General features: G+C 43.7%; 1 protein-coding gene across 1 annotated transcript in view; it reads right to left on the bottom strand.

Annotated features, from left to right (window-relative positions):
• The window catches only part of pcca (propionyl-CoA carboxylase subunit alpha), a 313,585-nt gene that overhangs the window by 80,407 nt on the left and 209,635 nt on the right, over positions 1 to 23,543 (bottom strand). Inside the window, exons 20-21 of the mRNA XM_067986601.1 lie at positions 17,995 to 18,093; positions 2,847 to 2,900 (exon numbers count right to left, since the gene is read on the bottom strand). Of these exons, the coding sequence (XP_067842702.1) occupies positions 2,847 to 2,900; positions 17,995 to 18,093 (153 nt within the window). The remainder of the gene's footprint in view (positions 1 to 2,846; positions 2,901 to 17,994; positions 18,094 to 23,543) is intronic.

Here is a 23,543-nt window from a genome sequence, read left to right as displayed (position 1 = left end):
AGCAATCCACTAACAAAACTGCATTCTCAGAAACTGTGCATTTCAAAGTCGTATGTTATCGCAATTTTTATAACAACTTAGATTTATATACTGTCTTTAACGTAGTAAAACAGGAGCGGTTATCAAACAAAATTTGATACCGAGCCACATAAGGAGATATTAGGACAGGGCTTGGTCACAGAGGTGGGTTTTAAGGAGCGTCATAAAGGAGGAGAGAGAGAGAGAGACGGAGAGGTTTATGGAGGGAATCGAGAGCTTGGGGTCTGGACAGCTGAAGGTGCGGCCGCCAATGGTGGGGCGAAGGAAATCAGGGGTGCACAAGAGGCCTGAATTGGAGGAACGCAGAATTCTGCGTTTGTTAATTATGTGGGAAAAACATTAAGAGAAGATTTCACAGCCTTGGATATGGAAGCAAGAGAATAAACTTTGTTGTGCCTGAAGAAGCTTATATTCGGATATTCATACAAAACACAACCCCCCGAAAACAAGGCAGATAACTCATAGGCTTAGGAAAACACAGTCGCCCTGGAATTCAGTGCAGCCTGTTGCTCTGAAAAAATTGCCACTGACACGATAGTTACACAACAACTTGCATTTATATAGTGCCTTTAATGCAGTAAAACGTCCCAAGACGCTTCACAGGAGTGTTATCAAACAAAATGTGACACTGAACCGCATAAGGAGATATTAGAACAGGCCAAAGAGGTGGGTTTTAAGGAGCGCCTTAAGGGAGGAGAGAGAGGTAGAGAGGTTTAGGGAGGGAACTACACCTGCCAATCCAGTCCAGCACTTATCCCGATGTAATCCATTGGGTCCGTTAAATTGCAGGCTCACTGGCATCGGTGTAGTGCAACTCCCGTGTAACACGGGAGTACGGTGCGAGAGGAGAGGAAACATTAGGTGTAGCCTCTAAACAGCATCACTCACTTCAAACTGTCAGCAGCAGGCTGGAGGGCCGGCACTTAATGTGGTGAACCTTCTGCAAGGCTAAATGCATCGACAGTTCGAAGCTTCAAAGGTCCCATAAGATTTCACATGTGTTTTTGAAGAGTGTCTGGAAGGGCAGGCAGAGGGACCCACAGAAGGGAGCAGGCAATTCGGAGTGAACTGAAGAGATGACCCCAAAATGTCATGGCGTCTGACCTTCATTTACTCTTGGATGAAATGCAGCAGAAGAGAGAAGGATTGTTGGGTGCCAGTGGGAGGAAGCCTCAGAAAAAACATAACGACAACCATGTGGAGGGAGGTGGCAGTGGCACCTCTCTGACCCCCAGAATTGCAGTTCAATGACCTGACAAGGGCAGACGAGGTAACAGGTAGACCACCGTCCCATCTCTTTCTTGGGCACCACCACTCTGTTGACCCTCTAATATGACTTCCTGGACAGGAACTCCTCCTCACGGATTGTGTATCTTGCATCGTTTGTTGGCACTTACTGTTACAAGAATGACTTTGGAACATAGGAACAGGAGGAGGCAATTCAGCCCTCGAGCATGTTCCACCATTCAATTGGATCATGGCTGATCTGTACCTCACCTCCATTTACCCGCCTTTGTTCCATATCCCTTGATACCCTTACCCAACAAAAATCTATCGATCTCTGTCTTGCAATTTTCAATTGACCCCCAGCATCTTGGGGGAGCAAGTTCCAGATTTCCACTCCCCTTTGTGTGAAAAAAGTGCTTCCTGATTTCACTCCTAAACGGCCTAGCTCTAATTTTAAGTTCATGCCCCCTTGTTCTGGACTCGCCCATCTGAGAAAATACTTTCTTTGTATCTACCCTAACGAGTCCCCTTTATCATTTAAAACACCTCGATCAGATCACCCCTCAACTGTCTAAATTCAAGGGAACACAAACCAAGTTTATGCAACTTGTCCTTGTAATTTTAACCCTTTAAGCCTTGGAATCATTCTGGTGAATCTGTGCTGCTCCACTTCCAAGAGCTATATATGTTTTGTGATGTTCGGTGCCCAAAACTGAAGGATCTGTACAACTGAAGCATTGCTTCCTCACTTTAGAATTCCAACCCCCTTGAATTAAAGGCCAACATTCCATTAGCCCTTTTGATTACTTTTTGTACCTGTGCGCTGGCTTTTAGTGATTTGTCCACATGGACACCTAAATCCTTTTGCTCTTCCACAGATCCTAGTCTCTCACCATTAAGAAACCATTATCTTTCTCAGATCCAAAGTGGATGACCTCAAACTTCCCCCCCACATTGAAGTCCATCTGCCATCGTTTTGCCCACTCACTTAGTCTGACTATATCCCTTTGTAACTTCCTGCTTACTCTGCCTCCTAACTTAGTGTCATCTGCCAACCTGAATAAACAACTCACTGTTCCTTCATCCAAATCATTAATATATATATGGTGAAAAGTGGAGGCCCCAGTACAGCTTCCTGGGGAACACCACTTGTCCCATCTCGCCAATCAGAGAACGAACCCTTTATTCCAACTCTCTATCCACCTACCTCTTGACCAGTCACTAACCCATGTCACAAAGTTACCTCCAATTCCGTGCACTCTCATTTTTGCTAATAATCTCTTGTGCGGAACCGGAGCAAATGCCTTCTGGCAGTCCACAAATGCAACATCCATAGATACTCCACTATCCACTGTAACACAACACAGCCCAAGAATCTAACCTGGGGCCTTCTGGTCTATGGGGCTTTGTAACAAATCATGTGGTGCATTTACCTACAGATTCCAAACCCACTGGACCATTTCTCACAAGCTTAATATAATTGTAGACAATGTGTAAGGCGTCATTTACCAGCAATTCAGCATTTATTATCCCACAATACTACTGAAAGCACTTAAGAGAAGAGGTGAACTGCCGCTTACCACTGTGCCAAGGTATTGAATTTTCATATTTCCAGCTGCATCTCGGAAAAGGCACTGAAAAAAAAAAATAATTTGTCACAATATATAATTCTCAGAGGGTTAAAATCAATTACTGTTCAGCAAGCCAATTATCCAATAATGTTTTGATCTGGACAAAAATAACCTTCGTATATGAAACCAAACTCTGTTCTTGTCACAACACGTTGTAATAGTTGTAACAAGAATATTTCCTTAAATATATACACGAGAAAGCAATATTAATTATTTAGTAAAGGATGAAAGTAGACAGTGGGAAAGAAATCCAGTGCAGATGGGAGTACGAAAAATTGTCAGGAAGTTAAACTTTATCCTGCTGAATAAGCAACAATTACTAGGCAAGAAATGAAAGAGAAACAATCCACAAATGGACCATTTTTTTTACATAGATAAATTGGTTTTATATCTTGGAGGCACACATGCAGAGCATAACATGTAAAAAGCCAACTGTCTATTCTTGAAATCCTCAATACAGCAGCAAAAGAACAGTTTACAGCGATGAAGGATCTTCGCATGAAGAATAGCCAGCGGTTTGCACTATTATATCATAGAATCACACAGCACAGCAGATGGCCATTCAGCCCATTGTGTCTGTGCCGGCTCTCTGAATGAGCTATCCAATTAGACCAACTCCACTGCTCTTTCCTCATAGCCCTGCAAATTTTTCCCCTTCAAGTATTTATCCAATTCCTTTTTGAAAGTTACTGTTGAAGCTGCTTCCACCGCCCTTTCAGGCAGTGCATTCCAGATCATCACAACTCGCTGCGTAAAAAAAATTCTCCTCATCTCCCCTCTGGTTCTTTTGCCAATTATCTTAAATCTGTGTCCTCTGGTTACTGACCCCTCTGCCAGTGGAAACAGTTTCTCCTTATTTACTCTTTCAAAACCCCTCATAATTTTGAACACCTCTATTAAATCTCCCCTTAACCTCCTCTGCTCTAAGGAGAACAATCCCAGCTTTATTGGAAGCAGCCTAATTACCTGCAGTTCTCCATTTAGCAAAGCCAAGGCTTCAATGGATAAAAGGTGTAAGAATGGACAGGTCAAGGAAGATTTGAGCAAGAGCTCATGAAGATATGGTGTGCATATAATTTTAATTACACTGCCTGGCAATGAAACCGTTAAGACTAAAATACTGAAATAACCTGTGCTTAGCTTAGCTACTGTAGTCTTAGGTAATGTCTTTAAAATAATTTAGTAAGAATGCTTTGTTGAGATAAGCTGCCCATGGTTGATCAGCCTTATGTTAGTCACTGTAGCTGTGGACAACGTCTTGTCTCTTAAAGAATTTAGCCTGTTGAGATAAGCCGTTCATGGCTGATCAGCCTTGTCTCCCTCCAGTCTAAACCTCATCAAGCTGACAATAACCAGTCAACCTTATCTTCCCTGACCTTGTTATGTTGGAAGAACAGCTTCACATTTCAAGGCTCCAGGTGCCTGGAGCCGATTATAGGACCAGTATATGTACAGGTGAGAGTAAGAGGTGAAGCTACAGAGACGATCAGAATACCAGTCGGTTAAGACTCTACTCAAGAAGGGAACTGGGTAATATCGTTCTGTTCATCTCATAACTATCGCTGGAGCGTTGTAATTGTCTTCATTTGTGCTCGGTTTGATCACCTCAATAAAGAATCTTGTCACCACCTATAAGGTATCAGGATCAGATTTATTGCAAAGGTTTACAGTAAAGGAAGAACTTGCATTTATATAGTGCCTTTCATGACCTCAAAATGTCCCAAAGTGCGCCACAGCCAATGAAATACAACATTGACTACACTTCATAAGTCACGAAGGGAAACACAGCACAGCAAGATCCCACAAACAACAATGAGATCAGCGACAAGACAATCTGTTTTTTGGTGATGTTGGCCAAGACACCAGAATTCCCCTGCTCGTCTTCTAATAATGCCATGGGATTATTTACATCCACCTGAGAGGACAGACCAGGGCCTCAATTTAACATCTCATCCAAAAGACAGCATCTCTAAAGATACAGCACTCCCTCAGCACTGCACAGAAGTGTCAGCCTAGATTGTGTGCTCAAGTCTCTGGAGTAACAAACTGATGTAAGTATTTTTCATATCATGGTAAAATTAATTTGAGGAAAAAAAATGTGTTTTTTCAATTTGTAGCAGAACCCACATGACTTACGCCTTCATTCTCCCCTCATCTTCCATAGTAACACATAGTGTACAGGCAAGTTAGCAAGCAGAACGGATAACTTAACTGTTAGCAGGCTCGCCTACCCATTTTTCCCTCCCTCCCTATGGAGAAGCTTCAACTCAGCACCTTCGCACAGCAACACATCTCAGGAAAGTGGGAGGAAATCGGAGCTCCATCTGCCGTAACACAGTGTTCTCTCTTCTCACCCATTACCGGGGATGAGGGACTTCAGTTATGTGGAGAGACGGGAGGAGCTGGGATTGTTCTCCTTAGAACAGAGAAGGTTAAGGGGAGATTTGATAGAGGTGTTCAAAATCATGAAGGGTTTTGAAAGAGTAAAATAAGGAGAAACTGTTTCCACTGGCAGGAGGGCCGGTAACCAGAGGACACGGATTTAAGAAATTGGCAAAAGGGCCAGAGGCGACATGAGGAAACGTTTTTTTACGCAGCGAGTTGTAATGGTCTGGAATGCACTGCCTGAAAGGGCAGGTTCAATAGTAACTTTCAAAAGGGAATTGGACAAATACTCCAAGGGAAAAAATTTACAGGGCTATGGGGAAGGAGCAGGGGAATGGGACTAATTGGATAGCTGTTTCAAAGAGCCGGCATAAGCACGATGGGACGAATGGCCTCCTCCTGTGCTGTACCTACTGTGATACTACCCTTAAGATGATTAAAGGAGTTGATAGGATAGATAGAGAGAAACTATTTCCTCTGGTGGGGGGAGTCCAGAACAAGGGGGCATAACCTTAAAATTAGAGCTAGGCCGTTCAGGGGTGATGTCAGGAAGCATTTCTTCACACAAAGGGGAGTGTAAATCTGGAACTCTCTCCCCCAAAAAGCTGTTGAGGCTGGGGGTCAACTGAAATTTCAAAACTGAGATGGACAGATTTTTGTTAGGCAAGGGGATTAAAGGTATTAAAGGTTACGGAACCAAGGTGGGTAGATGGAAAGACACAGATCAGCCATGATCTAATTGAATGGCGGAACAGGCTCGAGGGGCTGAATGGCCTTCTCCTGTTCCTATGTTCCTACCCGAGTGCTACCATGGCTCCCAGGGTCAGTTCCACTTTGCTCCGAGTGCTGCCTTGACTCCAATCGAGTCCTGAGGCTGCCCTGGTAAAAGTGCCAACGATCAAGGGCAGTTACATACAGTAGGGTAGGTTCAGTCATCTCCACTTTTGCCAGGATAGCGACGGGAGTCTGTCGGAGCTGTGGAAGTGCTGCGTAGGAGCCGAGGTGGGGCCGACTCTGGGAGCCCACAGTGGCCAGTTGACAAGTGCACGCTGTCGTTTCTTGGCTCCCCAGATGTGAGCCTATACTTTTAACAAAAACTTAAAAGGTAGGAATATATCCTTCAGTGCACCGCTGCTTCCAATACAAGTCTATAAAAGCAGGGAAAGTGCAAACGCAATGTTGTACAATTTTCACACATTAAAACTCCCCAAAAGAAAACAAATGCTTGAAGTATGGGAGACTCGTTCTAATTCACAACTTGCAGACTACTTCAGCTGAGGCAGCAGCAGTTACTATTCCCCACAACCTAATGTAAACATCAGATTCTGGAAAATGCCCACTCCTGCTCCTATTTCTTACGTTCTGATGTTCTCAGAACAAAGTACCAGCTTGCTCATGATGCTGTGTACACTGTGCCAACATAAATTAACAAAGAATGGTCACTCAAGGAGCTCACACGATCAAAATACTTTCATCCTCATTATTTTATTTTTGTAGTCAATTTTATGGACTATTTTAAAAGACTCCCCTGATTCAATTCAAAAAAAAATTCTTAGTAAACATGAGCTTAATTAGCATAATGCAGTAAAGTGTAAAACTCTTGAAGGAGAAGACTTGATGAGATCAAAAAAATGCAGCACCACAGTAATACTTGTGTGCTTTGTTTACTCAGTGTAGAAAAGTTCCTTTCTTGGCCTGGTCAGACTACTTTGGATTTTGCAATCAACCTTCTAAAAAATGTCACCACCTCAACAACAACAACAACTTGCATTTATATACCATCTTTAACGTATTAAAACTTCCCAAGGCGCTTCACAGGAGTGCTACCAAGCAAAATTTGACACCGAGCCGAATAAGGAGCTTTTAGGACAGGTGACCAAAAGCTTGGTCAAAGAGGTAGGATTTAAGGACCTTTTTAAAGGAAGGGAGAGAGGCGGAGAGGTTTAGGGAGGGAATTCGAAAGCTTAGGGCCCAGGCAGCTGAAGGCACGGCCGCCTATGGTGGAGCGATTAAAATTGGGGTTTGCGCAAGAGGCCAGAATTGGAGGAGCGCAGAGATCTCGGAGGGCTGTAGGGTGGGAGGTGGTTACAGAGATGGGGAGGGGCGAGGCCACGGAGGGATTTGAAAACCAGGATGAGAATTTTAAAATCGAGGCCCTGCTGGACCAAGAGCCAATATAGGTCAGCGAGCACAGGGGGTGATGGGTGAACGGGACTTGGTGCGAGTTAAGATGCAGGCAGCAGAGTTTTGCATGAGCTTAAGTTTATGGATGGTGGGAGAGGGGATGCCGGCCAGGAGAGCATTGGAATGGTCAAGTCTGGAGGTAATAAAGATTTGGATGAGGGTTTTAGCAGCAGATGAGCTGAGGCAGGGGCAGAGATAGACGATGTTGCAGAGGTGGAAGTAGGCGGTCTTGGTGATGGAGCGGATATGGGGTCAGCAGCTCACCTCAGGATTAAATCGGATGCCAGGGAGAGCGATGGAATAATAGTCTACAAGGTTTCTTTAAAAAAAAAATCATGTTAAATCTGATCTAGCCTTCTCTGGTGCAGTTCCAACAACAATTCGCATTCATTCAGTGCCTTCAAAGTAGAAAAACATCCCAAGGCGCTTCAAAGAGACATAATCAAAAAAAAAAATCCCCCCTCCAATTCCGCATTATTTCCCTTAGTTAATCTGATGTGATGGTGCATAAACACTTCTTAACCACCCCCTGTACAAGCTGCACCTGGAAAGCGTTTCAAGGGACCATGATACTCATTTCTCTCTTCTCCCATCTCCAGGCAATCTGGCTGTGATTAGCGAAACTATCGACTTCAAATGCCAATCAATTAGGGTTTCAATTTGTAACTCTTTATTGAGAACCTAGTGTTCCAGCAGTGCACCTACCAGAACTCTTACTTTTTTTTTCCCTAAATAATTTATTCACTCAACAGTCTCTAAGTTTGAATCAACTTACTGCCTAGAAGTATATCCAGAGATTCATAACGGTTTACAACACAAGAGGTAGCCATTAGGTCTAGGGCTGTGGATGCTCAGTCGTTAAGCATATTCAAGGCTGAGATCGATGGATATTTGGACACTAAGGGAACCAAGGGATAGGGGAATAGGGCGAGAAAGTGGAGTTGAGGTAGAAGATCAGCCATGATCTTATTGAATGGCGGAGAACGCTCGAGGGGCCGTATGGCCTACACCTACTCCTATTTCTTATGTTCTTATCATGTCTTTGCTAGAGCTGTCCAAAGCTAATCTCATTACCCTGTGCTCTCCCCATTACATTCTCACTTCCACCAGAGTTTGAAAAACATTTAATATCTCCACTGTAGCCTCATCCTCCACAATTAGAGTATTGTGAACAATTTGGGTCTCCATATCACAAAAAGGATATAGAGACACTGGAGAAGGCGCAAAAAAGATTTACAAGGATGATACCAGAACTGAGAGGTTACAACTATCAGGAAAGGCTGAACAGGCTGGGGCTCTTTTCTCTAGAAAAAAGGCTGTGGATGTCCTAATAGAGGTCTTTAAAATTATAAAGGGGTTTGATAGGGTAGACGCAGAAAAAATGTTTCCACTTGCGGGGAAGACCAAAACTAGGGGCCATAAATATAAGACAGTCACTAATAAATCCAACAGGGAATTCAGGAGAAACTTCTTTTTTCAGAGAATGGTGAGAATGTGGAACTCGTTACCACAAGGAGTAGTTGAGGCGAAAAGCATAGATGTCTTTAAGGGGAAGCTGGATAAACACATGAGGGAGAAAGGAATAGAAGGATATGCTGATAGGATTAGATGAAGTAGTGGGGGAGGAGGCTCTTGTGGAGCATGAACACTGGCATAGACCTGTTGGGCCGAATGGCCTGTTTCTGTGCTGTAAATTCTATGTAATTAGGCTCCCCCTTCATCCCCAAGTCGTCTGACCCTCTCTAGCTATTCTTATACTTTCCAAATGCTTATAAAACCCTATTACAATTTCCTATTTTCATATTCCCTGTTAGCCCTCGTAATCTCCCTTTTCACCACCCCACAACACTTTCTACATCCCTCATGATTATCTTTACCGTGATTAGCCCTCATTTTATCATGCGCTTTCCTTTTAAATTTCAGTTCAGTTTTAATCTCTGTTGATCTGCAGTTCTTTGCCGCACCCCTTTTTCACAAAATGGGAATATATTTATTTTGTATTCTATCCATCTCATTTGCTTGTACATAAGAGAGCATGGATAAGCAAGGAGCACAGAAAAATAAGCAGTGAGCAATTCATGTAGACATGAAATATTTACAAGCATAATGTAAGAGTAAATGTCTGCGCAGGAAAGCAAGAGAGAGAATGAAGAGGACAAAAAGTGAGGGAAGAGAGAAAGAGGATGAAAGAGAGAAAGAGGATGAAAGAGAGAAAGAGGATGAAATAGAGAAAAGGGGGGAAATTAAGTAAAGGGAAGAGAGAGGGTGAAAGAGAAAGAGGATGAAAGAGAGAAACAATAAAAGTGAGAATGAAAAATTAAAATCAAGAAAGTGAAAGAGGGAAGAGAGAGAGAAAGGGGGAGCGAAGGAGAGAGAAAAATGGGAAAAGTAATACAGAGAATGGAAAAAGAGCAAGAAAGAGAGCAAGTAAGGGAAAGAAAGTGAGAAAAAGAGCATAAGCAAGAAAAATCACAAGCAAGATAGCACATAAATGACAGTGATTGAAAGAGTGCAAGGGAAAAAAAGAGCAAGTGGAAAGACTAAAGAGGAAGGGTGAATGAGTGTGCGAAACAGGAGCAAGTGGGAAAAAGTGAGCATCAGAGAATCTGTGTGTAAGAAAGAGAATGTGAGAGAAAATATGAATGAGGGATCTGTGGATAAAAGTTTCCCTTTTAGAAGGAGAAAGAGCAAAAGAGCATGACAGAGAATTACATAGAATTTACAGCACAGAAACAGGCCATTCGGCACAACTGGTCTATGCTGGTGTTTATGCTCCACACGAGCCTCCTCCCTCCCCTCTTCATCTCACCCTATCAGCATATCCTTCTATTCCTTTCTCCCTCATGTGTTTATCCAGCTTCCCCTTAAATGCATCTATGCTATTCGCCTCAAATACTCCATGTGGTAGCGAGTTCCACATTCTCACCACTCTCTGGGTAAAGAAGTTTCTCCTGAATTCCCTATTGGATTTATTAGTGACTATCTTATATTTATGACCCCCTAGTTTTGAATTCCCCCATAAGTGGAAATATTTTCTCTTGTAGCCAAGAGAAAATAAGCGAGAGAAAGAAACAGCGAATGTGGAAGAGAGACAGTAAGTGAGACACAGAAAGAGGGATCAATAGACAAAAACTTCATGTGTAGGAAGGGAGAGAGAGTGAGGGAGAGGAGGGGGAAAGGAGAAAGAAAGAATGAAAGTATGTGTGGGATTCATTGACAAAGACCTCACTGTGTACAGTATGTTTAAACCATCTTCTTGTTCTGTTCTGTTTCAAACTTACTAAGAGACAGGTATAACACAACATATCCAGGTAACTAAAATCTGAAGTGCTGAGTTTGGCACATGGAGTGATGCAATATAGGTTTGTCTCAACCATTTTGCCAGGAGCTAGCTGTTAATTCCTGCTATATCAGTGTGGGAGGAGGAGGGAAAATGTCAGAAGGAAAGTCAGCCCTAGATCGCCCATAGCTACCTGTGAATGGCCAGTGCAGGGTGGCACTGCTCAGGGCCTGGGAACCAGATGCCCTCAGATAATGTCTGGCACAAGAAAACCAGGGTAGGGTAGAAAAACAAGATAGGGGAATTGTACCCCCATAAAAAGTAAGCCAAAATCTGATGAGGAAGTTCCTAGCGGGTTTGTTCAAAAAGCACAATAAGGTTTTTGTGTTACTGAGGTGAGAAGTACTGTCTAGACAGAAAGACATACAAATACAGTCTGGCAGCATAAAGTCCTAACTTCTTGCAGCTTGAATGGATTAAATAAACTCATTATTTCAACTTATAAAACTGAAGCATCCTAATTTCACTTTATTGTCAGTCCAGGTCATCCTGTGGTTCTCTTTGAATGAAAAGGGTTTCATGTGACACTGCACCCAATTTTTTTTGCTTTTGCCATCTAAAATTAGTTCCACTCAGTTAGCTATCAATGACCTATTCAATGCAAAATGCAGCAAGGGTACAATCAGCATGATACTTACCGGCTCTACTGCACGATTATCACCAGTCAAGAATGAGCAAAGGTAACAAGGCATTAAAAAAAACACAAAACAAAGGTATCATTCACGCAGCAGTGTTTCATAAAATTTCAAGGCTTTGTCCACATTCGTTTGCTAGTCTAGTGAAGAGATTATCAATTGTTGTGGACAAACTTTTAGGGAAACTCATAATAAGTAAGAAAATTATACACAACATGATATCCTCCTTCTTCCATGTCCATCTCAGCTTTATTTATTATTGAAATAAGGTTTCTGTTTATTCATCGCCTTTAGGACAAAGAATTCAAATCACACTGAAAGCAAATGTCTTCAGCCAAACAATGGAATACATCCGCGGAAACATTCCTCAATTGTATTTTTAAAGTCACACTTAAAGAGATCTGCTACATCCTTCCCCAAGGGTTCGGCAAGTTTAACCAGTGAGGAGCACAATCATGTAGACCAATAAAGTTGCAAGTTTAATCCCCAGTTTGTCTTGAGTTAGCTCATCTAAACTGGTATGATTAGGCTCGGTGTCCCTGGATTGCAATGAGGAAAACTGGTTAGGAGTCCTGCTCCTGATCGCTCATCAGTGATCCTGGGAAAGGGCAGGGGGGAGGGGAGGGGGAGAAAGAGACAGCGAGGTAGAGGGGAGAGGGAGAGCGAGGTAGAGGGGAGAGGGAGAGCGAGGTAGAGGGGAGAGGGAGAGCGAGGTAGAGGGGAGAGGGAGAGCGAGGTAGAGGGGAGAGGGAGAGCGAGGTAGAGGGGAGAGGGAGAGCGAGGTAGAGGGGAGAGGGAGAGCGAGGTAGAGGAGAGAGGGAGAGCGAGGTAGAGGGGAAAGGGAGAGCGAGGTAGAGGGGAGGGAGAGCGAGGTAGAGGGGAGGGAGAGCGAGGTAGAGGGGAGGGAGAGCGAGGTAGAGGGGTGGGAGAGTGAGGTAGAGGGGAGAGAATGAGATAGAGGGGGAGAAAGAGAAAGTGAGGTGGATGGGGAAAGAGAGAGTGAGGTAGATGGGGGAGAGAGCGAGGTGGGGGAAAGAAAGGGAGAGGTAGAGAGTAGAGCGCGGGGGTGGGGGGAGAGAAAGAGAGTGAGGTGGAGGGGAGAGAGAGAGGTGGGGAGGAGAGAGAGCGAGGTGGAGGGGAGAGAGAGAGGTGGGGAGGAGAGAGAAAGAGTGAGGTGGGAGAGAGAGAGCGATGTAGCAGGGAGAGATAGAGGGGAGGGGAGAGAGGTGGGAGACAAGTGAGCGAGTTTGAGGGGGAGGGGCGAGAGGGAGAGGGAGGGTAGAGAAGTGGGAGGCAGAAGAGGAGGGGAGAAAGTGAGAGGGGGAGAGATTGGGAGGGAGAGAGCAGGGCGTTTGGGGGAAATAGAGAGGGGGTTAAAAACTCATTCGCCTTTCTGGAACAAATTAAAAATTTTATTTTGGGGAATTTTTTTGTCTCTATACATTTTACACCTTAGTTACAGTGATTGCACTTTCATTTCTTCAGTTGCTTATCATGGAATCTGCAGACTGCCTATAAAAAGCAATGTACAATCACCACAACGACTGCACACCTGCTTAGGACAGCCAGGGTTTCCGACTCCATTTACATCCATTTGACGCTTTGGTATTTTTCTGGACTCTTCCTCTCACAACTCAAATCGGCATTCTTCCCACCCTCGTCCCAGATCATGACAGCACATTTCTTGTCCCCCTCCAATTTTATGCTGGCACTCCTCTCTCCGTTTCCCTCCAATTTCAGAGTGCAGTTGCTCCCCCTTTTCCAATTTCATACTGGTACTGTTTTCTCTCCTCCCCCCCTCATTTTAATGCTTACACACTTCCCCCTTCCTCTCCAAGTTCGTGCATGTACTTCTCCCACTTTGTTCCTCCGATTTCATGCTACACTCTTCTCTCCTCCAATTTCACACAACCACTTTCCTGCCATCATAGAAACATAGAAAATAGGAGCAGGAGTAGGCCATTCGGTCCTTCGAGCCTGCTCCGCCATTCAATATGATCATGGCTGATCCTCTATCTCAATACCATATTCCCGCTCTCTCCCCATACCCCTTGATGCCTTTTGTGTCTAGAAATCTATCTAGCTCCTTCTTAAATATATTCAGTGACTTGGCCTCCACAGCCTTCTGTGGTAGAGAATTCCACAGGTTCACCACCCTCTGAGTGAAAAATTTCTCCTCATCTCAGTCCTAAATGTCCTCCCCCGTATCCTGAGACTGCGACCCCTCGTTCTGGACCCCCCAAGCCAGGGGAAACATCCTCCCTGCATCCAGTCTGTCTAGCCCTGTCAAGATTTTATACGTTTCGATGAGATCCCCTCTCATTCTTCTAAAGTCGAGTGAATACAGGCCGAGTCGACCCAATATCTCCTCATTCGACAGTCCTGCCCTCCCAGGGATCAGCCCAGCTCCCATCCCCGTCCATCCTCAGTGCCACTGCTGATCTCTTTTCCCTGTTGCTCTCCACGACTGAGCACTGCTACACACTGCTGGTGGAATTCCTGATTCCATGAGAATTTCCCCTCACAGTAACGTTGGGAGTGACAGCAACAACTTGCATTTATATAGCACCTTTATCATAGAAAAACGTCCCAAGGCGCTTCACAGGGGCGATTATCAGACAAAATTTAACACCGAGAACACATAAGGAGATATAAGGGACAGGTGACCAAAAGCTTGGTCAAAGAGGTAGGTTTTAAGGAACGACTTAAAGGAGGAGAGAGGGGTAGAGAGGAGGAGAGGTTTAGGGAGGGAATTCCAGAGCTTAGGGCCCAGGCAGCTGAAGGCACGGCCGCCAATGGTGGAGCGTTGAAAATCGGGGATGCGCAAGAGGCTAGAATCAGAGATTTCGGAAGGTTGAAGGGCTGGAGGAATTTACCGAGATGGGGCACATCAAGACACAAGAACTGGCAGGGCACTGAGGGGTAGGATGGAGCTGACAGTGCTACAGCAGGTACACGGGTCAGATAGCCTGAGCTCATCAGCTGGATCCAGATCACTGGCTGTTGGTTGGGTTCCCCTGTTTTAGCAGCCTACTAACTGATACCTTGTATTTAAAAAAAATGCATTAAAAAAAAATGCACTTAGAACATTTAGAAATTAAAAATTGATTTTGCAAATCATTCTTGCACAGGGACCTTGCTAATCTTTGTGTTATTCCAATTTTAGGTCATGAGTTAGCAAACCAAGAGCTGTTTTAAACCAACTGGAATACAATCTGAATGGAGAAGCAACAGAGGGGGCAGATAAACATAGAGATTTAAGTGACCACGTACATAAGTTATTAAAATGTAGGCCAGACGTGCAAATAGTGATCAAAATGTTCATGGGATGCTGGGCTTTTTCATAAGCTGTAGAGAATATAAAAGCAAGGAAGTAACACTGAGCTCCGGTCATTTTATGCACGGTCTTCAATTTTTGGGCACATCATCTTCAAAAGCTAACAAAATGGCAGAATAGGCTTGATGGGCCAAATGGCCTACTCCTGTGCCGACATTACCCCAGACTCTTTGTACATCAATTAGAAGATAGTCACTAATAAATCCAATAAGGAATTCAGGAGAAACTTCTTTACCCAGAGAGAGGTTAGAATGTGGAACTCGCTACCACATGGGAGTGGTTGATGCGAATAGCATAGATGCATTTAAGAGGAAGCTAGATAAACACATGAGGGAGAAAGAAATAGAAGGATATGTTGATAGGGGGAAATGAAGAGGGGTGGGAGGAGGTGCATGTGGAGCGTAATCAGCGGTATGGACCAGTTGGGCCGAATGGCCTGTTTCCGTGCTGTACATTCTATGTAATTCCTGCAGGTGCATTTCCACTTACACAAGTCCAGAGAGCATAGGCACAATTTGGCAAAGCCGAGGCTTAGGCACCCCCAAGTGTGCAAGGGGGGTACTGCTGAAGTTTAATGTTAAACCCGCATAGCTTACTGCTAGTGCATTCTGCTGCGAGTCAAGCAGAACTATCCTACCCTTTGGGACATAGACCTGCATGGCTATCTGGAGTTCATGGGGAACAAGCAGTCCCCAGTAAAAGGTCTACCTCACTGGGTTCCAGTAGTGAGCCGTTCTGTTGTATCTATAAGTCTTGAAACATAAAGGACAAAGGTTTTGTATACAACAAATCAAAGGAGTTGATAGGGTAGATAGAGGGAAACCATTTCCTCTGGTGGGGGGAGTCCAGAACAAGGGGGCATAATCTTAAAATTAGAGCTAGGCCGTTCAGGGGTGATGTCAGGAAGCACTTCTTCACACAAAGGGGAGTGGAAATCTGGAACTCTCTCCCCCAAAAAAGCTGTTGAGGCTGGGGGTCAATTGAAAATTTTAAAATTGAGATTGATAGATTTTTGTTAGGCGAGGGTATTAAGGGTTACGGAACCAAGGCAGGTAGATGGAGTTAAGGTACAGATCGGCCATGATCTAATTGAATGGAGGAACAGGCCCAAGGGGCTGAATGGCCTAGTCCTGTTCCAATGTTCCTAACAGACCCTGAATGGGAATTTTGCAGTAATTGAAGAGAGATGGAAAATAATGAGGCACCCTTCACTCCTTCTCAGTGTAGTTCCACAAGACTGTTTGCAGGCTGAAGTTGACATTCACCAGGATTTCTAGGTACGGATATTAAGAAGCAGTTGGGACAAATGCCTCTTTTGTGTTCCAGTCAATGCCTTTGGGGTTCCGTCTTGAGCTGTGCAAGGTCATAATGCAGCAGTTGGAGGCATCCACCTCCATATCTCACTGGTTGTCCAAGGTGAAGAGTAGAGCACCTAGTGAGTCGGCCATTAGCACTATCATCTTCAGAAAGAAGTGCTGCAAAATGTTCTATACGATCGCATCCACCACACCACTGATGGAGACACTGAATAGGGTGGACGGCCTTGGATAACCTTGTCTCACTCTCCTTGTGGGAAAGTGAGATTCAGCGAGTGTTTTGCCTTCCCTTGCTTGGTCCTGGAACTGGAGTGCACATCTTGAATAATATCCAAGATTTTAACACGTACCCCCATGGCTTCCAGTTTCATCATGAGGGCTGCATGAGGCACTAGGCCTTATATAAAAACTAATGAATGCAGTGTAAGCGAGGTTCCTCAGAATCTTGCTATGCTCTGCGATCTTCTTTAAAGCCCCAACCCACACTACATATTCCTCAGGAGAGAGAAAGCTTGCCTGTTCCTTTCTGATTGTTCTGCTGTCCTCCAGAGTCTCTGCTAGGTGTGCAATGACGACTTGAAGAACCGCCTTAGCAGCCACCGATATCAGCGAGATTCTTCTGTAGTTTTCAAATTCACTAAGATCCCCTCTCTTGTGGATAGAAACCATAACAAGTCTCTGGAACATCAAGCGAACGCATGGCTCTAACAGAATACTGCTCATCAATCTCGCAAAGGCAGCTCCAAGGGAGTCACTGGTTCCCAGCACTGTTTCCAACGTCACTGCTGTTCACTCCCCTCCCCTGGAGCAGCTATTAGGAATCAAAATACATATAGCCACAAATACAGGTTACCTTCCTAGACTCAAGCATCACACATGACTATAATTAGACTGGAATTCCCTTCTAAATGTTCCAGAAAGTTAGCTATGACCATTAAACAGGCTAATTCTAGCTAGTTACAGAATTCCTTTTCTTAGAATCTTGATGTAACTAAATATTTCACTAAACTGTTTTGAGGTCATTTTTTTAAAAAGTGCCAAATAATGCATGGCTACATTCAAGGTCCTGAGCCAAGTGAAGTCACAGAGGTTCTTTATTGGAAGACTTATTTTTAAAACCTCATCAGTGGAACAAGAGTGTGGCACTGCACTTCAAGCTGTGTTAGGAAACCAAGTATTTGCAAACTCTCGAGTTAAAGAATCATCTCTCTCTTGCATTACTGGAGCAGCGATTGCCCTTGTCAATTTTCCAACACATGTATCTACCACAAGGCAAAAAGAAAATTTTTTAGCTATACAAGTTTAACAGGAACTTATTGCAGAGAGGAATACGACTGCAGTCCTGAAAAGGTTTGCATTTTTCTAATGGAAGTATATGCATGTGGCTCACCTTTCTATTCACACAATAAAGAAGAAAGAACTTGCAGTTATACAGCGCCTTTGACAACCTCAGGACATCCCAAAGCGCTTTACAGCCAATGAAGTATTTTTGAAGTGCAGTCACTGTTGTAATTTAGGAAACACAGCAGCCAATTTGCACTAAGCTCCCACAAACAGCAATGTGATAATGACCAGATAATTTGTTTTTAGGTATTGGTTGAGGGATAAATAATGGCCAAGACACATACACTTTACCATCACCGCACTCATTTTTTAAATGTTAATACAGCAACTATAGTGTATTTTAACAAAAAAACAATGATGAGTTTCGGAGCAGGATTCATCTACTTTTTGACCCCTCCCATTATACAATGCCAGAAAAATTCCTGTAACTTTCCCGTTGAACGTTCTTTAGGCATCGCACAGTCAAATTCTGAGCGGGCCTATATCAAAAGTAGATCATGCGGAATACTCTCTTTTAAAAAAAAATGTCAGATAACTGAACTGTGGTTAAATATACCTGAACGGTCCTTTGGGTCCCATCAATGGTGACAGGCAACAAGGGTGAAGCAAGGTTCCATTCGCTGGTCACATTCAGCGTCTTTCCATCAACCTCCACCTGTTGTGACACCAAATAAGACTGTTACCGTGAAGACAGATAGAAAACAGATCCTAAGTTCACTACTGTGAACAAAGCAGCAGCCATTTTAAACAGATGGTACCCCAACAGCCTGTCATGTTTACTACTTCTGCCATAAAAGACAGGGTCCAACAACATCGTCTTGAAATTATCCCCGGGGATCAGCAATGGACCACTGAACAGCTGTCTCTGGTTACGAAGGTTTCAAGCAATTTAAAATAAGTAACAAATAGTCATCCGACTTTTACACCTACCTTGATATGCTACATTTACTGCAATTTAACAAGTGCTGAATGTAAATTCCTGTGACACATTTCAACCTGCGCATTAGGGCTTGTGGATAATAATTCAAACCTCTAAGGAATACAGAAGCATTTCTTCACTGCATCAATAATTATAACATAATTAACATTTTCATCACACAGAAGTTTTCTCTCACAAAACTGCTCGATCTGTCGGACGCAACTTGGAGAATTTAAAAATGCTGTTACACGTTTAACGGTGTCTGAATTTTCTTTAAGACGCTATCTAATCTGAAGATTTTTCAGAAATAACTTGCTTAGAATTTTGAAGACGAGTAAGTAAACGCTGCAGAGCAAGAATATTTTATTTTACTACAAAAATTCAGGCTTTTAATCTGGTTAATCTTGCAACCATTGAAGATTAGGAAGAGGACAGTTAAATAGATTATATTATGAAATTTGCGCAGATTTAATACAAGGTGGTGCTAGTAGAGTAACGCAAGTCTTTCCTTAATTTTCTTCCCTCCTCTGCCGAGGGTGTTGACTCTCTCCACCACCCCCTCCTCACTGGAGTATTGTTCCACAGGAGCTGGTTGCCTCAGGCCACCTCAAAGTCACAGATTTCAAATGTGAGCCTTCACAATGAATGCTGTTGAGATACATTGGAGCCAAGCCCAATAGTGCCCTCATCCAGCAAGCTTACCTGGGCCCTTCCAAGTATGGATTGCTGTGAAGCTAACAGGAGGAGGAGCGGTGGCAAATCTTCCCTTCCTTACCGTCTTACTGGTAACAGAGCGGAGGGAGCTTTTCCATGTGATTTCGGACCTGAAGGGGTTTGATACGCAGCACGCAAGATGGAGTAAAAAATTGAAGTGCCTTTGTAGAGGTGATACTTGGCAAATTCAGTGATGTGGCCCAAATTGCTGTTGCATTGCTAAGATGCTTTGCGACACAACAGTATACAATGGCTCACCTATCCTGAGGAGCACTTTCACTATACAAACATGGGAAATTATACTAAAATCATTTTATTTTCCAAAAGAACACTAATTTTTTGTAATTTCAAATGCTGACTCTGATAGCTAAAAAAGGTAAGATTGGCTAATTAACTTCAATATAGTAGTGCACCGCCACAGGACTGCAATACCTGGTCCCCTATTTGTGCTAAAGGTAATGGCTGTGGGGGAGTCAATCGGGTCAGACTGATGCTCAGGACAACAATGCCCAAGAACCAGGTTTCCCTTGACAGGGAATTACCCAAATTATTGTTGTTTCCTAATATTTCTTTTTAATTCGTTCTCGGGATGTGGGCGCCAGTGGCAAGGCCGGCATTTATTGCCCATCCCCAGTTGCCCTGAGGTGGTGGTGGTGGGCCGCCTTCTTCTTGAACTGGACGGCAGGTTTCCCTCCCTAAAGACCATTAGTGAACCAGTTGGGTTTTTACAACAATCCGACAGCTTCATGGTGATATCTACTGACACCTGCTTTTTATTTCCATTTTTTTAAAACTAAATTCAAATTTTCAAACTCCCACGATGGGATTTGATTTAATGTTCTCTGGATTATTGGTCCAGACCTCTGGATTACTAGTCCAGTAACTTAACCACTACACTGCCATATCCGTGAATGCCCTTAGAGAGAGGGGAAACAGGGAAAGCTACGCAAGACATTCTTGCTTCAGAGAACAAAGCCAAAGATTACAGTCCAGTTGTTTAGAGTCTTGCTACCAAGCAGTTGTGAGCTCTCGCCCTGGTAGATCACCATGAGGTCCATCTCTCACTAATGTCAAGTACCAACTGTTTGCACTGGCAGGAGGGTCAGTAAGCAGAGGACACAGATTTAAGGTGATTGGTAAAGGAACCAGAGAGGAGGTCACATTTTCCTCACGCAGCGAGTTGTGATGATCTGCAATGCGCTGCCTGAAAGAGCGGTGGAAGCAGATTCAACAATAATTTCAAAAAGGAATTGGATAAATACTTGAAAGGGAAAAAATTTGCGGGGCTATGGGGAAACAGCAGGGGAGTGGGACTAATTGGATAGCTCTTTCAAAGAGCCAGCACAGGCATGATGGGCCGAATGACCTCCTTCTGTGCTGTATCATTCTATGATGCCAAAGATCACTTGTATCTTCGTATAAGTTTCTCAACTACAGCGACCCGTTGAACTGACGTCTTCATAAGATTTTGAGACAACAGACTTGGAATGTTATTGAAACACAGAAGGTTGGATTGAGTTTGGCCCTGCTCCGGTTGCAACTCGCAAGTCATTTTGTTTTTGCAGACTCTCATTGACTTGTTACAGGTATGCTCTTTGAAACAGGGCTATCCAGACAACTCACAGCTCAGTCCTGTTGCTATCCCATGTGCTATATATTTGAACCCATAGAAATTTGTCACAGGGCAAGAGATGGAGCAAAGATTACAGCCGGAACCCAAAGAGATCATTTTGCTTTTAAGACTACCATCTTAAGGAGCTGGGTGGTACATGGGTACTCTCGACTGCTTGGGAGAACGAAGAGGAAACTGTTCTCATTGAGGTCCAACAAATCAATGAGAATCTGCAAAAGCGAACCGACTTGTGAGCTACATCATTAATCGAGGCAAACGCCAACTACTGCCAGTATGGGGCATGCTGTTCATAGAAGCCGAAGAGTTAAGGGTTTTTCAGCTTGAGTGCTCTTCCCTCAGGGCAGGGACCAGAATCTATTAACTGTGGAGTGTGGGGTTGATAGTACAGGTATATGTGTAAAATTCTTCATGAGATCACTCGACTAATGAAGAAGTTCACTTTGTCCAAACAGTTCGACATCTGTTGGATGGCTGACTAGGTTGGAGGAGCTATACTGGTCCTGGTTCAAGCAAGATCCACAGGAACGTAAAGGTCCAATCTAGAAGTAATGGGGGCATTATAATTATACAAGGAAATGCATCCAAAGCTAGGACAGCAGTCACATGACTTTCCTTCTCTACTTTTGGTAGTTTCTCAATGTCCAATTTCAATGTAGGTAATTTATTTTAAACAATGGCAGTCTAGCTAGCAGTGGATGCACAGATATATAGCGCATGGCATATCAACAGGCCTGAGCTGTGAGCTGTCTGGTTGGTCCCGTTTCAAAGAGCAGACCTGCAACAAGTCAATGAGAGTCTGCAAAAATGAACTGACTGGTGAGTTACATCTGAAACAGGGCGAAACTCAATCCATCCTTTCAACAGACGACACCAATGATTTGGGATGTGAAAATATTGCCAGTGAAGGTAATTTGTTGCTTTAGTTGGGAGTCTGCCTCCTATCGATGCTACGACTAACCATGGAATGTGCCAATCTCGCCATGCAAGTTACAGGCCTCAAGACTAAAATCACCAACCCTTTCTTTTGGAAGTTTGTTGACGTTATTTCTCACTCAAAAGCCTGCCACAAACCTGTCAGTATTTGGGCCAATGCAGCCCGATGCTGACTGAAGTTAAGGTATTTAGCGACTGGGGAATGAAGAGGGGGTTGCAGAAGTCTAAGACCAGCTCTGCTTCCAGTTCTGTGATGAGCAGAACGCCAGTGCTTTGGCTAATGTTGCTGCAGTTGGTTTATTGACTGAGGCGAATCGTGGGGTTGAGTTTCTCTCAGAGGACCACTGGGTGGCAGCAGTGTTTTTCTGACGGTACCTGGTACCAAAAATCTGGAGCACCAGTGGAGAACAGCCGGTGTGAATGGCTAATATTACATAGAATTTACAGCACAGTAACAGGCCATTCGGCCCAACTGGACTATGCCGATATTTATGCTCCACACGAGCCTCCTCCCACCCCTCTTCATCTAACCCTATCAGCAAAACCTTTTCTTTTCCTTTCTCCCTCATGTGTTTATCGAGCTTCCCCTTAAATGCATCTATGCTATTTGCCTCAACTGCTCCTTGTGGTAGCGAGCTCCAAATTCTCACCATTCTCCAGGTAAAGAATTCCCTATTTGGATTTATTGGTAATAATTCACCTTGGCTCATATCCAACTATCTGAGCAATTCAAAAAAAAAAGTCTTTCTATGCAATTTTGATGAAAACTGTTTTCTGAAAATGCTTCAATGTTCACTCTTGATTTTGTACCTGACCCAGAGCATCTGCAAATCATAAAATAGCTGAATTCCAAGATCTTGACGATGCACGAAGGGTTAAGGGCACCAATCAGTCTTCCAACACTTTCCAGCATTTGAAGGCTCTGTGACAAGCCCAGCTCATCACCCATGAACACATCAATATGCAACTTTCAGATGCAATGACTGTGGGTATCGGTTTCCTGAAAGAGTATATGTTGAGAAGGGCAAGTCCTCGATTCAGTGACGGCGCAAAGTTCAGTCAAAGTGACAAATCCAAATGATGCAGGTCTCGATTTGAGATATTTAACATGAAAAATAATAAATCATATTCTGAAAAGGGAAGTTGACGATGATGTGGACTGTGTGAAGCTGGGGAAAATGTGCAAAAATTTTTACTGAAACAGCAATTTTACACAAACGGCAATGGCATTCTAACCAGATAATCTGTTTCTTTAGTGCTGTTGGTTGAGGGATAAATATTGTCCAAGACGCCGGGGAGAAGTTCTTTGAAATAGTGCCATGGGATCTTTTACATCCACCTGAGAGGGCAGACGGTTTAACGTCTCATCCGAAAGACGGCATCTCTGACAGTGCAACACTCCCTCAGTACTGCACTGGGAGTCAGCCTAGATTTTGTGCTCAAGTCCCTGGACTGGGACTTGAACCCACAACCTACTGACTCAGTGGCGAGTGTGCTACCCACTGAGCCACGGCGGACACATAACTACTTCGAGGCCCCAACTACAAAGGAACAACAGTCCATGGCTTCCTTCTCTATTTGGATGACATCCTATTCATTTGTTTGTACGTGATGGGTAATAATTTGTACCTGAAGAGTTCACATGTGCAAGGAATAACTTTGAATATAGATATCGCGATGACAAGACTGAACCTAACGGTCTTTAGTTAGCTATGTAAAAATAAAGACAACGTGATCTGGGATTCATAAACAAATAGGTGATCGAACCACAGGGGAACTGCTTTTCTGGGAATGGACATCAAAAGACTGTACAACATTGAAAAAATATATATTTATTCACAGTAACCAGATTAGTGAGATGCTACGGTATATCTCTTTCTCCATTTAAATGCTTTGGGATCCATTC

Source organism: Heptranchias perlo, chromosome 6 (assembly GCF_035084215.1).
Source record: "Heptranchias perlo isolate sHepPer1 chromosome 6, sHepPer1.hap1, whole genome shotgun sequence".
NCBI classification, from domain to species: Eukaryota; Metazoa; Chordata; class Chondrichthyes; order Hexanchiformes; family Hexanchidae; genus Heptranchias; species Heptranchias perlo.
This window is presented reverse-complemented; position numbering and strand designations above follow the sequence as displayed.